This window comes from Anomaloglossus baeobatrachus, chromosome 3 (genome assembly GCF_048569485.1).
Source record: "Anomaloglossus baeobatrachus isolate aAnoBae1 chromosome 3, aAnoBae1.hap1, whole genome shotgun sequence".
Lineage (NCBI taxonomy): Eukaryota > Metazoa > Chordata > Amphibia > Anura > Aromobatidae > Anomaloglossus > Anomaloglossus baeobatrachus.
The window spans coordinates 125,711,433-125,725,946 of NC_134355.1; the positions used below are offsets into that span (position 1 = coordinate 125,711,433).

The following is a 14,514-nucleotide window of genomic DNA, read 5'->3' on the forward strand; positions in this document are numbered from 1 at the left end:
TAATAATACGAAAACTATAACGACGGTTACTCTTTAAAGCTGAAGTAAATTTGTCTTAAATTACATTTGTAGTGAAATAAATAATTCTCTTGTGATTTAACTTTGTTCTGTTTAAATCTGCGTATTGGTTTATTCACATGGTGCAGTTTTACCTAGTTATTTGCTGAATGGCCAAAAAAATCACGTAAAAAAAAATTGCACAAGGTTTTACTGCAAATTTTTAAGGTGCCGCAGCTATCATGGCTGCTGCTTGGTTAAACTGCAAAACCAATGTAAGCAACGGTAAAATGGCGTGAGGAAGGATGGTAGCGAATGTGCTTGAGGCCTTATCTGAATTCTTTTGGATCTAAGACATATAACATGTGATTCTCTCCTCTAGTTGTGGATTCAAATATTAAAGATCTACTTTTACAATAGTCTTTTAACCCCTTCCCCCCCGGGTGATTTTCCGTTTTTGTTTTTTCACCCCTTCTTCCAAGAACCATACATTTTTACGTCAATATAGCCCTATGAGGGCTTGTTTTGTGTGGGACAAGTTGTACCTTTGAAAATCATCATTTATTCTGCCCCATATTGTACTGGGGAACTGGAAAAAAATTAAATGTGTGATGAAATTGCCAAAGAAAATACAATTCAACAATCGTTTTGGTGTTTTTTTATTTACCATGTCCGCTTATATAGTAAAACTGACCTGGTGTTATGATTCCCTAGCTCAGTATGAGTTCGTAGATATTAGGACTTACAGTAGAAAATTAAAATCTAGGTAAGGCAGATTACAAACTGGTTAACAATTTACCTCAACCTCTATTAAAAATACACGTTTTATTAATAATTCATTAAAATCCAAAAAACACACAAACACAAAGTGCCAAGGTCAGGTGACCCCTAAATCAAAAAATGGGATTCGGCCACAGAAAAAAGGTGGATGGGGGCGGGGAAGGGAGACCCTAATGACCCTCAATAAATCAGGTGTCCCTACCTGTCAACGGAGGGTGTGACACCTTAAGTTTTCGGGCGCCCCCGTTCCACGACGGCTATCCCTTTTCCTCACCCGAAAATCAGGGACAATACTACAAGATAAGGTGGAATAAAGGGAAAGGAAGTTGCCGCACCCAAAGAACAATGTAATGGGGTACAGTACACCAATATGTATTTTAAGCCTGACTCTTGGTATTATAATATACAACCATTAATGATAATATAAGATATCTGCAACAATTAGCTCATATAATAATCCTTTGGATCAAAAATCATAAGTATGCCAAAGGGAGCTACCAGGGTCCCCTCTCAATCAGAACAAGACCAGGTATTTAATACCACACATAACCTATATAGGCCTATAGCCATGATTTACCACATACAGGATCTGCTGTCTCCCAAAACCTCCTGAGGAAGCTTCAATTGGAAAGGAGAAACGCATAGAGGCAAGGCAGGGATGAGGACCTGCTTTTTCAGGGAAGTAAACTATCATTATTTCCCTTCTCTGTCTTATATTTAATATCTACCTGAGGTTCATTGCACCCCAATAAGACATTGGTTACGTGTGGTATTAAATACCTGGTCTTGTTCTGATTGAGAGGGGACCCTGGTAGCTCCCTTTGGCATACTTATGATTTTTGATCCAAAGGATTATTATATGAGCTAATTGTTGCAGATATCTTATATTATCATTAATGGTTGTATATTATAATACCAAGAGTCAGGCTTAAAATACATATTGGTGTACTGTACCCCATTACATTGTTCTTTGGGTGCGGCAACTTCCTTTCCCTTTATTCCACCTTATCTTGTAGTATTGTCCCTAATTTTAGGGTGAGGAAAAGGGATAGCCGTCGTGGAACGGGGGCGCCTGAAAACTTAAGGTGTCACACCCTCCATTGACAGGTAGGGACACCTGGTTTATCGAGGGTCATTAGGGTCTCCCTTCCCCACCCCCATCCACCTTTTTTCTGTGGCCGAATCCCATTTTTTGATTTAGGGGTCACCTGACCTTGGCACTTTGTGTTTGTGTGTTTTTTGGATTTTAATGAATTATTAATAAAACGTGTATTTTTAATAGAGGTTGAGGTGAGTTTGTAGATACCAAAACGTCACAAATTTGTAAAAGAAAAAAAAAATGTGATTGACAGCGGGATTTACCAAGTTAACAGGCGCGGGTGAATCGGAGATTTAACCGTGCCTGTTACGCTAGAGTCACAGTTGCGAGTGACTCTCGCATCGCATCACCCAGGGCAACCGAACACTCTCCTGATACGAGAGAAATACATGCAGCCGACGTGCTCCTGTCAGGAAAGTGTGCGGCCGTGCCGATTGATGTGATGCGAGACCCACGTGAGTCACTCACAAATGTGACCAGCCTTAGCTGCACTGTTGGCTGATCAGACCAGCCAATGTGTGGGGATACATATGGGCTCATCACCCGAGCCTGCATTAAAGGGACAGACATGACCTATGACACATCAGTATGTCATCAGTTGTGAAGGGGTTAATGATGATCCGGTGGATTGCCATCTAGAGCAGAAGCGGATCAGTACAATTTAGGGCTCATGCGCACGTTGCGTAATTACATGCATTTATGCTGCGTATTGCACTGCAGCATAAATGCATGCGTCCTGCATCCCCTGCACAATGTATGAAGATTGTGCATGACACATGCGCATGTTGCTTTTATGAACGCAGCGTTTTATGTGCTAAAATTTTGACCCAAATCCGTGCGTTCATAAAATGAGCATGTCAATTTTTCCGTGCGTTCTGGATGCAGCCCCAATTTTGTCTATGGGAGAGACAGCATCCCGAGCGCATGAAATCGGCTTTTTTTGTACAAAAAAACTGCATCCATTATGCAGTGTTTCTGCAGCGATTTGAAGCACACATGTGCTGTCTAATCGCTGCAGAATGTTCAGCAGTTACGTGCGCATGAGCCCTTAGAGATGCACGTACACAAGTGAATGTGTCTAATATTGGCATTTGGTCCCTTTACTTTTCTTGTCCTGCTCTATGCGGGTTCCTGAGGCTCTATATTTGGATTTTCTCAGACATGGCGTATGATTGCAGCATTTAGTGTTACCCCTGGCCTTACTGCATTAAATGTTCCCTTGATGAGGAGAAACATTCAGAGAAATGTGTTCATGTCTAAACAGTACAGGAATGCTGCGGACTCTCAGCTGCTTCACCTTGTGCTGCTTTTCTCCATAAAATATCATTAATGTCACTGGAACAAAGGAGCACATAAAGATAAGCGGCCGCTCTCATTACCCATGTATGTAGCAGAATATTTTATTTAGTTTGTTCTCTTTTTTTCCGCTGAAGTATAGATGATCCATTAAGTAAAAAATACCAGACACACCTACTGTACATGTGAAATTGCCATTTAAAAAGGGCATTGCTGCATAGCTGGGAGTTAGAGGACAGCCGAGCTGATGACGTCATATTTACCTGTTAATATCTAAAATTATTAGTTTTTGTGTTTTTAATTGCTCATAGTGATTTTATAAACGTTGCCAATGCAAAGACTAACACAATTGCAAAGTACTTTATATACCAAAAATTATGTTATGAGTGAAAAATTACTCAAAAGTGCCTTTGTCTTCCTTCTAACGTGATGTCCTCTGCGTGTTGTAAAGTGTAATTTGTCTTTAGAGAAACAGGGTTTTAGTTCAGAGCAGTCAAGCCATTTGACAATGGCAGATACATGCTGTATAAGAAAGGAAATTCCAGCTCCTATAGTGCTGGCAGAATATGGAAAGGAAGAAAATGCACACACAAGTTTAGTGAATCAGGTCAGATTCTGAACATACAGTTAGGTCCAGAAATATTTGGACAGTGACACAAGTTTTGTTATTTTAGCTGTTTATAAAAACATGTTCAGAAATACAATTATATATATAATATGGGCTGAAAGTGCACACTCCCAGCTGCAATATGAGAGTTTTCACATCCAAATCGGAGAAAGGGTTTAGGAATCATAGCTCTGTAATGCATAGCCTCCTCTTTTTCAAGGGACCAAAAGTAATTGGACAAGGGACTCTAAGGGCTGCAATTAACTCTGAAGGCATCTCCCTCGTTAACCTGTAATCAATGAAGTAGTTAAAAGGTCTGGGGTTGATTACAGGTGTGTGGTTTTGCATTTGGAAGCTCTTGCTGTGACCAGACAACATGCTGTCTAAGGAACTCTCAATTGAGGTGAAGCAGAACATCCTGAGGCTGAAAAAAAAGAAAACATCCATCAGAGAGATAGCAGACATGCTTGGAGTAGCAAAATCAACAGTCGGGTACATTCTGAGAAAAAAGGAATTGACTGGTGAGCTTGGGAACTCAAAAAGGCCTGGGCGTCCACGGATGACAACAGTGGTGGATGATCGCCGCATACTTTCTTTGGTGAAGAAGAACCCGTTCACAACATCAACTGAAGTCCAGAACACTCTCAGTGAAGTAGGTGTATCTGTCTCTAAGTCAACAGTAAAGAAAAGACTCCATGAAAGTAAATACAAAGGGTTCACATCTAGATGCAAACAATTAATCAATTCCAAAAATAGACAGGCCAGAGTTAAATTTGCTGAAAAACACCTCATGAAGCCAGCTCAGTTCTGGAAAAGTATTCTATGGACAGATGAGACCAAGATCAACCTGTACCAGAATGATGGGAAGAAAAAAGTTTGGAGAAGAAAGGGAACGGCACATGATCCAAGGCACACCACATCCTCTGTAAAACATGGTGGAGGCAACGTGATGGCATGGGCATGCATGGCTTTCAATGGCACTGGGTCACTTGTGTTTATTGATGACATAACAGCAGACAAGAGTAGCCGGATGAATTCTGAAGTGTACCGGGATATACTTTCAGCCCAGATTCAGCCAAATGCCGCAAAGTTGCTCGGACGGCGCTTCATAGTACAGATGGACAATGACCCCAAGCATATAGCCAAAGCTACCCAGGAGTTCATGAGTGCAAAAAAGTGGAACATTCTGCAATGGCCAAGTCAATCACCAGATCTTAACCCAATTGAGCATGCATTTCACTTGCTCAAATCCAGACTTAAGACGGAAAGACCCACAAACAAGCAAGACCTGAAGGCTGCGGCTGTAAAGGCCTGGCAAAGCATTAAGAAGGAGGAAACCCAGCGTTTGGTGATGTCCATGGGTTCCAGACTTAAGGCAGTGATTGCCTCCAAAGGATTCGCAACAAAATATTGAAAATACAAATATTTTTTTTGGGTTTGCTTTATTTGTCCAATTACTTTTGACCTCCTAAAATGTGGAGTGTTTGTAAAGAAATGTGTACAATTCCTACAATTTCTATCAGATATTTTTGTTCAAACCTTCAAATTAAACGTTACAATCTGCACTTGAATTCTGTTGTAGAGGTTTCATTTCAAATCCAATGTGGTGGCATGCAGAGGCCAACTCGCGAAAATTGTGTCACTGTCCAAATATTTCTGGACCTAACTGTACATATACTTTTGGTGGAAAATGAGGGCAGCAAAATTTGCTTTTGTTCTAGTTTTTCATTAAATGGCAGGTAGATTTTATGGAGTTAATAGATCAGCAAAATACTCTTAGAGCGGCTTTGCACTTTGCAACATCGCACGTGCAATGTCAGTGGGGTCAAATCGAAAGTGACGCACATCCGGCGTCACTTTCGACATCGTAGTGTGTAAATCCTAAATGATACGATGAACGAGCGCAAAAGCTTTGTTATCGTATCATCGGTGTAGGCTACGACATTTCCATAATGCCGGTGCAGTGACAGGTACGATGTTGTTCCTCGTTCCTGCGGCAGCACACATCGCTGTGTTTGAAGCCGCAGGAGCGAGGAACATCACCTTACCTGCCGCCGGCGGCTATACGGAAGGAAGGAGGTGGGCGGGATGTTTACATCCTGCTCATCTCCGCCCCTCTGCTTTGATTGGCTGCCTGCCGTGTGACGTCGCTATGATGCCGCATGACCCACCCCCTTAGGAAGGAGGCGGGTCACCGGCCAGAGTGACGGTCGCAGGGCAGGTGAGTGCATGTGAAGCTGGCGTAGCGATAATTTTCGCTACGCCAGCTATCACAAGATATTGTACCTGCGACGGGGGCGGGGACTATCACACTCGACATCGCAGCATCGGCTTGCGATGTCGCAACGTGCAAAGCCCGCCTTAGTCCTGGTCTTAGATGGAGCTGGTGCACTATATTCGACACAGGCAGAAGAGGGCCTCTGGGCAACAACAATAAATGGGCCATTTGCAGCCTAATAGCTCCACATAATGCACAATTACACCTGCTTTGGAGGTAGAAATGGGCCCCCTAACCTCTTCAGCCCCTATGAGTCTGCCCATGTTGCACCAATGACGTCAGGCCATGATCTGGAGGTTCTGGAGACAATAGATAGACATTTTGATTTGTACAGTATTGTGATGTATTATAAGTAAGTTGAATTGTCATTTGTTCCTTGCCCCGTATAGCGCAGCACAATACGGCTGAATATTCTGTTATAAGCCCTAGTTAGCGTTGATTGCTCTCCCTGGTTAGTAACTCAGCAGGTGCACACCCTAAATGAAATATTTATAGTCACACCTTACCAAGTTCTCACACCCTAAAGTACGCACATAAAGTCAGACAGTTCTTGTATGGTGATAAATTTTCATGCTTACATCATCTGTTTTACTACAGATGGAATTGCCAGCCACATGTAATGCTAGAGACCTAGGGTTAACATAAAAAGTGCCTTGAAGCCTACATACAGCTATCTAAGAAAATAAAGCATAAATTACATGTATAGTAATAAGCCCTACTAATAGAGTATAGCAGAAAATACCAGTGCAGTCTTATAGAGAGACCTTCCCACGCGTTTCGCTGTAAGGTTTACAGCTTCACCAGGGGCTCCTAGATCTCTAGCATTATATGTGACTACTGCATATTTTATGCCAATTACTGCGATTATTATATTTTTAGCGTCTTTTGCTCTACTGGAGTCCATAATTTCACTCACCTTTCGGTGTTTGTAGTCTGCCAGGGATACCAGCTCTTTTTACAGAATCATATATTACATACTTTGATTCATTGGTATTATACCTATAGTATTAACAGTGGCCAGCACGTTGCATGAGGCTTTTAAAGTTTTTATATGGTGTAGTATTTATATGATATTGTTCAATAGAATGATATTTAGGTGTGCATATCTATAGTGCAATCCTTGTCTTTTCTTTGCTGCATGTCAGTTGTTTTGCCCCATATATCACTCACATTAGATATAGCTCTGCACCTCTATCTGGTCTGTGTTATCTGTTTTACTACACTGATCATGAAATGAACACTATACTTGTTGATCTAAAATACAATCATAAATGGATTGCCTTCATAGCACTACTCAATAAGAAAAAAATATGGTGTTCTTTTGGTGGTTCCCATCTTATGAACCGTAGACCATATTCTAAGGGGCTTACTGGTACAATTTTTTTTTTGCAGATGTTTGGAGCATGGGTCTGGATCCTGGTTGCTGCTACTAGAGTATGGTATTACATGAGCCAGGGATGGGTCATGTACGTCTCTGTATCTTCATTCTTCTTCTCCTTGATGCTCCTGATGGTCTACCTCTTCGGCTTCCACAGAAATAACTGTGGTACATGGAGATTAGTGGTAAGAAAGTCTTCTCTATTTTGTAATAACACAAAATGTTGCAAAGTCAGATGTGATGCTTCATGAATTCTAGAAATCTGTGCCTGGGAAAAAGCAGAAATCTTAGTTACTAGTAAATATATATTGTATAAGCTCTGCATGATTTGTGCTGCACTGATGCAATATATTGTACAATATGAGCTCAACATAAAAATCCAATGTACAGATTGTCCAGCTAGGTTCATAAGCCTTGACTGCAGTACTGTAGACACATATCCTTACTGAAAACTCTACATCCCCTTCAGGCCTACCCTCTCCTCTTTTTACAGATCCCCCTTCCACGAACAAGACACAAATTTTGGATTAATTTGGCCAAATTGACCTTTAGCATAACACAACATACAATAAAATTAACACAAAGGTGAGGAGGTTCTTGGAGCTCCAAAACCTGGTGGAAACTACTGAATAAATTAAACCATCAAGCATTACCCCCAGCCGCAACTACAGGCTTGGGGGCATCACTATTGCCGGAAAAGCATTACCAACTAACAGCCACTCCCAGGGACCCCACACTGAAGAGCCTGAAATCCGCCAAGCAATTAACCAAAATCTGAATCAACATTGGAGGTTACCATCCCCCATCCACCAATCACAATTTTGCCACCAATTCCAAGAACCTCCTTTCCACCACTTGCTGAAATGACCCGATGACCACTTTATATCTCTCTCTATTTTTATATACCCACGCTCACCAGGCTGGGACCTTCTTCAGTGGTGCCTATGTTCAAATTCAAACCCCCCCCTTTTACCTCACTTTGCTAACTGCTGACCACCACCCCACCCAACACCAACCATTAAACTTTTGACCCTACACACCAACCCCTTATTGCTACACTCAAAGGGAACCTGTCAGGTCCCATAGGTGTTCTGACCTACCAGCAGGGTGATGTGTGGCCTAGAACCCCCTTCCTACCCATCCCTGTGTTGTAATATTGTGTAATATGAATATACAAAAATAAGTTTTATTACTTACATGTTCCCTATGTAATTGATCAAAGACTCTAGCCCCCTGGGCGTCGCATTTCCCCATGGGTGTGATACCATTGATTGACATCACCGTCAGCTCCTTGAGATCCCGTGCATGCGCGCTTGCCATTCCGGGTGCTTGCCTCTCGGCTTCAGACGCAAAACCGCAGGAGTCTTCTGAGCATGCGCAGTGCGCATTTGAAGCCGACAAGGAAGCACCCGGATAACAAGGCTGCGGGAATAGCAAGCGCGCACGTGTGGGATCTCAAGGAGCTGATGGTGACGTCGCTTATGTAAATCCATGGTATCACGCCCACAGGGGCATGATACCACAGAAAGCATGCAAACGCCCACAGGGCGATGCGATGCCCAGGGGACTAGAGCCTCTGATCATTTATGTAGGGAACATGTATGTAATAAAACTTTTTTTTTTTTTTATACATCATATTACACAATATTACAACACAGGGATGGGTAGGAAGGGGTTACTAGGCCACACATCACCATGCTTGTAGGTTAAAATGTATAAGGGACCTTACAGGTTCCCTTTAACTCCTGCTTGTCCTCCAAAGCTGAGTCATAGGTCACTGCACCCATGGCTCTGCTTAGGGCTCCGATATTCCTTTAGAAAAGTTACTATGGTTTTTTTGTATTTTTGGATGTAAACATCCTGCTTGGTAAGTAACTAAATTACTAATGCTACTAGAGTTTATGCATGTAATAAAACAGTTTTTGTTTGCTTCATAGGATGTTATCTATCATGGAATTACTGCAATTTTCTATCTCAGTGCTGCTGTCCTACAAGCTAATGCTACAATATATTGTGATGCAACAATACCAGCTGCAGCCTTTCCACCACTCCCACGGTGCACTGTTGTCTACTATCACTTGAATGCTGCAGCTACTGTAAGTATGCTTTAAGATGACTTTAGCTATATCTTACTTGTAGACAGCTATTTCAGAGTGGTATGGCTCAAGCACAATTTTTTTTAGTCCACCTTCAGTTTCTTATGACACCCGTACAAGAATAGGCAATGATACTTATGATTAGCAGTACTGATATTCAGCAGTAAAAACAATAATTGCTTTGACTAGAACGACAAAAGGAATAATTATTGTTTTGTGGAAATTGATTGTACATAGAAAATATATTGAACATGTTCCAATAATGTTCTTTAATCATAATTATACAATTAAAGTGACCAGCACCTCCACGAATAAGACAAATGTGAACAGATGCAAGCTGAGACAACTAGTCAACGTAACAAAAAACACTGCTGCACCCTGAAATGTGATAACATGTAAACACTGAATATATGTAATTGGAACTGCTTTACTGCTATAGAAACTATGTTAAAATATGAGGTACTCAGCGCACAAATTGGTCAATTCAAGACAGCCCAAAAGTCAGCAACAAGGCATACCCGTTTGTTGGGACCCTAACCTTATGTGCCTGTAAGCCTATAATCTACACTGTTAAGTGCAGGATCCAGCTCTAATTAAAAATGTCCTAGGCTGATGGGAGGAGTGCTCAGTCAGAAAGGAGTGTACGACAAATATAAAATATACAGGTTTTGTAAATATTATTAATTAAAAAATATATAATTTCTGCAGTTGTTTATGAGTCCATAGTTTTTAACTTTTTTTTTCTTCAGCCTGCATGTATTACAGCACACTGCAAGCTGCTCTTTTCTAGCAAGGGATCACAAAACATAGAGTATTTAATAATTAACTTTTGTTAGACCATCAAAATCAATAGCGAATATATGTAGTCTTCAAAACAATATAAAGATTAAAGCCTAAATTTACAGGATAATGTTTATCCCAGCTAAAGGCAAAGAGCAATGCATTTTTATGCTAAAGTTAAATAGATCTATGGTCCTAATCAGGATATAGGGCTGGAATTACTCCCATAGTTTGAGGTGACCAAGTGCCTTTTTTTCCAACCGCACTTTTTGTGATGCTAAGGGTATGTGCCCATGATCAGGACCCGCTGCATCCTGGACGTGGCGGGACCTGACCTGCGGGGCCGCGAGTCTCCTCCGCAGGAGACTGCAGATGTTCATGCTCATGATCCAGGCTTGGGCAGTTGCAGTCTCTCTCTTCTGTTCTCCCTGTGGAGAATGCTTCTGACTCCGCAACAAAGAATTGACATGAAAAAGAAAGAAAAATTCAGCTCACCGATCCTGCTGTTCACTGCTCTTTGTTCGGACCCAGCGCATGTGTTCGGACCCAGCGCATGGAAGGCTTGGCTGGCAAATATTCAGAAATGAAGAAAGAAAAATGTCCAGAACAGTCCTCAGTTTGTAGAATAAAATCCAGAAATTTATTTAAAGTAATACCATTAAAATATAGCAGTCAGCATAATGAAAAGGTTGATCTAGTACCCCATCGAACTACGCATTTCGACACATAGTCTTAGTCATGACATGACTAAGACTATGTGTTGAAACGCGTAGTTCGATGGGGTACTAAATGAACCTTTTCATTCTGCTGACTACTATATTTTAATGGAATTACTTTAAATAAATTTCTGGATTTTATTCTACAAACTGAGGACTGCGCTGGATGTTTTTCTTTCTTCATTAAAGAATTGACATGCTGCTGCTCGGGAAGCTGCACCGCAGGTCAGTTTACGCTTTGGGCAGTACACGCACATTGGGCAGGACATTTCTATAAATCTCCTGTGCTTGTATGTGCTTGTACTGTACAACACCTCATTTTGGACTGAGCTGGAACATGCTGTAACCAAAATGCTGTGAACCATGATCGTGGGCACATACCCTAATTATTACCAGCCTGTTTTATGTATACCACCAACTGGGGAGGAACTGGATATATCCATATATCCCACTGGTTGGCTTGGACTTAAATATAAAGTAAAAGGATGCATTGTTAGCTAACTAAAGCTAATTTATAATGGATAGAGGCTATAATCTGATCAGGCCCTTGAGCAGTTAGAATATTACCCACCACCTAAATGCTCCTGTTAGTATTCTAATGTGAATTGTCCTCTTTCGGACATATTGTCTCAATAGTTTGTACTGTGCCAGCACCACCATTAAAGGTACCGTCACACAAAGCAACATCGCTAGCAACATCGCTATCAACATCGCTGCTGAGGCACAACTTGATAGGGATGTTGCTGTGTGTGACATCCAGCAACAACCTGGCCCCTGCTGTGAGGTTGTTGGTTGTTGCTGAATGTCCTGGACCATTTTTTAGTTGTTGCTCTTCCGCTGTGAAGCGCACATTGCTGTGTGTGACAGCGACTGAGCAGGAAGCCGGCTTCTGCGGACGCTGGTAACCACGGTAAACATCAGGTAACCAAGAAGCCCTTCCTTTGGTTACCCGATATTTACCTTTGTTACCAGCGTCTGCCGCTCTCATGCTGCCAGTGCCGGCTCCCTGCTCTCTGCACACGTAGCCGGAGTACACATCGGGTAATTAACCCGATGTGTGCTGTGGCTAGGAGTGCAGGGAACAGGGAGCCGGCAGTGGCAGTGTGAGAGCGGCGGACGCTGGTAACGAAGGTAAATATCAGGTAACCAAGGGAAGGGCTTCTTGGTTACCCCATGTTTACCGTGGTTACCAGCGTCCGCAGAAGCCGGCTCCCTGCTGCCTGCACACGTAGCAGAGTACACATCGAGTAATTAACCCGATGTGTACTGTGGCTAGGTGTGCAGGGAGCCAGCGCTAAGCGGTGTGCACTGGTAACCAAGGTAAATATTGGGTTGGTTACCCGATATTTACCTTAGTTACCAAGCGCAGCATGCTTCCACGTGTAGCGACGCTCCAGCGATCCCTGCCAGGTCAGGTTGCTGGTGGGATCCCTGGAGCGTCGCTTAGTGTGACATCTCATCAGCGACCTCCTAGCAACTTACCAGCGATCCCTATCAGGTTGTATCGTGGTTGGGATCGCTGGTAAGTTGTTTAGTGTGACTGGGCCTTAAGTCTCCATGACTGGGACCAAGTAAATATACTATCATTATAGCCTCAAAAGCTGACTGTGCTGTTTAGGAGATTGTGTCTATTTAAAGCAAACTTGGGTAAAGAAACTGATAAATTTATCCCTTAAGGCCCCGTCACACACAACGAGATCGCTAACGAGATCGCTGCTGAGTCAAAGTTTCTGTGACGCAGTAACAATCCCGTTAGCGATCTCGATATGTGTGACACCTACCAGCGATTAGGCCCCTGCTGTGAGATCGCTAGTCGTTGCCGAATGGTCCAAATCATATTCTTCAAAGTAGATGTCCTGCTGGGCAGGATGCATCGCTGTGTTTGACACTGTGTGACAGGATCCCAGTGACTGCCGAGATCGTTATACAGGTCGCTACTGCGACCTGTATCGTTACTGCGTCATTGGTAAGGTCTGACTGTTTGACATCTCACCAGCGACCTCCCAGCGACTTACTAGCGGTCCTTATCAGGTAGAATCGTTTTCCGTTTTCGGGATCGCTGGTAAGTCGTTGTGTGTGACTGGGCCTTAAGATTGTTAGGACAATAACATCAATGGTGGCCTTATTTGTCCTACTAAAATTAGCACCCTGCTAGTTTTGCCAGGAAATGGGTACTGCTCCTTGCCCTTACTTGCTATATGATCCCTTTCTTTTTAGAGTATTTAAACAAAATGTTCTCAGTTTGTATATAAGAACTAATTTTCCACTGTTTTTTTCCCCAGATCTTTGCTTTCCTGACAACACTGATGTACGTACTACACAGCTTCCAGTCCTACGTTCACTAAACGGCTACAAGAAGACTCCTAGATTATTTTGTGAATGTACAGATTAGACGGGATTACAGAGTTCCGCATTGTGACAACTTGAAGCGTCCCCATCATCGTTAGAGTATATATATATAATAATTCTTAACATTGCCATGGACGAGTAAATGTCTAGAATTCAAAATGTGTATTTTTTATTATATCTCTGTTCATATTACGTTAGAACGAGTTTGTTCTCTTTGGTATTAACAGAGCTGGGGTGTATCCTTTGTTTTATAAGGCATGCAGGCCAAAGTATATACCTCCTAATCCATGAGTTTGGTTGATTCATAGCATAGACCGGGCTATGATAGATCCATTAGAACGCCATTCTGCATAATATTACATTACCATTACATGAAAAGTATTACTATGACAAGATTGTAGTTGGAGCACTGTTTGCTGTATTATGCTCTGTGTGAAATAATTATATTTATTTTTTTCGTACTTAATGCTCTTACTATTCCTTCTTCAGCTTATGTAATAATAGCAGAAATATATTTTGAAGACTTCCAAATTATTATCATGTGTTTTTTACCCTGTTTCCACTCATATACTATGATGCCCAAGTATGCAGGCAATAGAGAAATCATGACTAAGAATGGCATTGTAACTAGTTACAGCATGGCAACATGAAGGTATATTGGAAGTGTGACATTGTTGATGGGTTATGAACACAATAAAAGGATTTTTAGCCTGTAGTTTTCTTTTGTTTCTGTGTAATGTGAATTTTAGAAGATTTGATTTGAGTTATTCATGTGATAGCACATCTGGCAACTACTATGATGTCAATGGCCACCTTGAGAACATGTAATAGAACAGCTAACAATTCAGTATAGATATTATACCATGATCTTCACTGCACAATTCTTAGTAGTATTAAAGGGTTTGTCCAGTACTTGGACAACCCCTTCTCATTCCCCAAGTTTGCTGACGTTAAAATAAAAAATCTTATTCTTACCCCTGGTGCCGCTGCTGTTCCAGCGGTGTCGGCACTCACTCTCCTGGGGCTAAAGTTGTTGTGTCACACGAGCCGTGCACCCTATCAGCCGGCTTCACTGTGCCTGCATTCGGATGAATAACTAATCAAGAGGAAGTCAGAACTGCGGCTGCTCTCTCACTTC

General features: G+C 41.9%; 1 protein-coding gene across 1 annotated transcript in view; it reads left to right on the forward strand.

The window, feature by feature from the left end:
• The window catches only part of MALL (mal, T cell differentiation protein like), a 33,302-nt gene extending 19,211 nt beyond the window's left edge, over positions 1–14,091 (forward strand). Inside the window, exons 2-4 of the mRNA XM_075339429.1 lie at positions 7,450–7,620; positions 9,373–9,531; positions 13,310–14,091. Coding sequence (XP_075195544.1) covers positions 7,450–7,620; positions 9,373–9,531; positions 13,310–13,372 — 393 coding nt within the window. The 3' untranslated portion in view covers positions 13,373–14,091. The remainder of the gene's footprint in view (positions 1–7,449; positions 7,621–9,372; positions 9,532–13,309) is intronic.
• Positions 14,092–14,514: the final 423 nt, after the last annotated feature.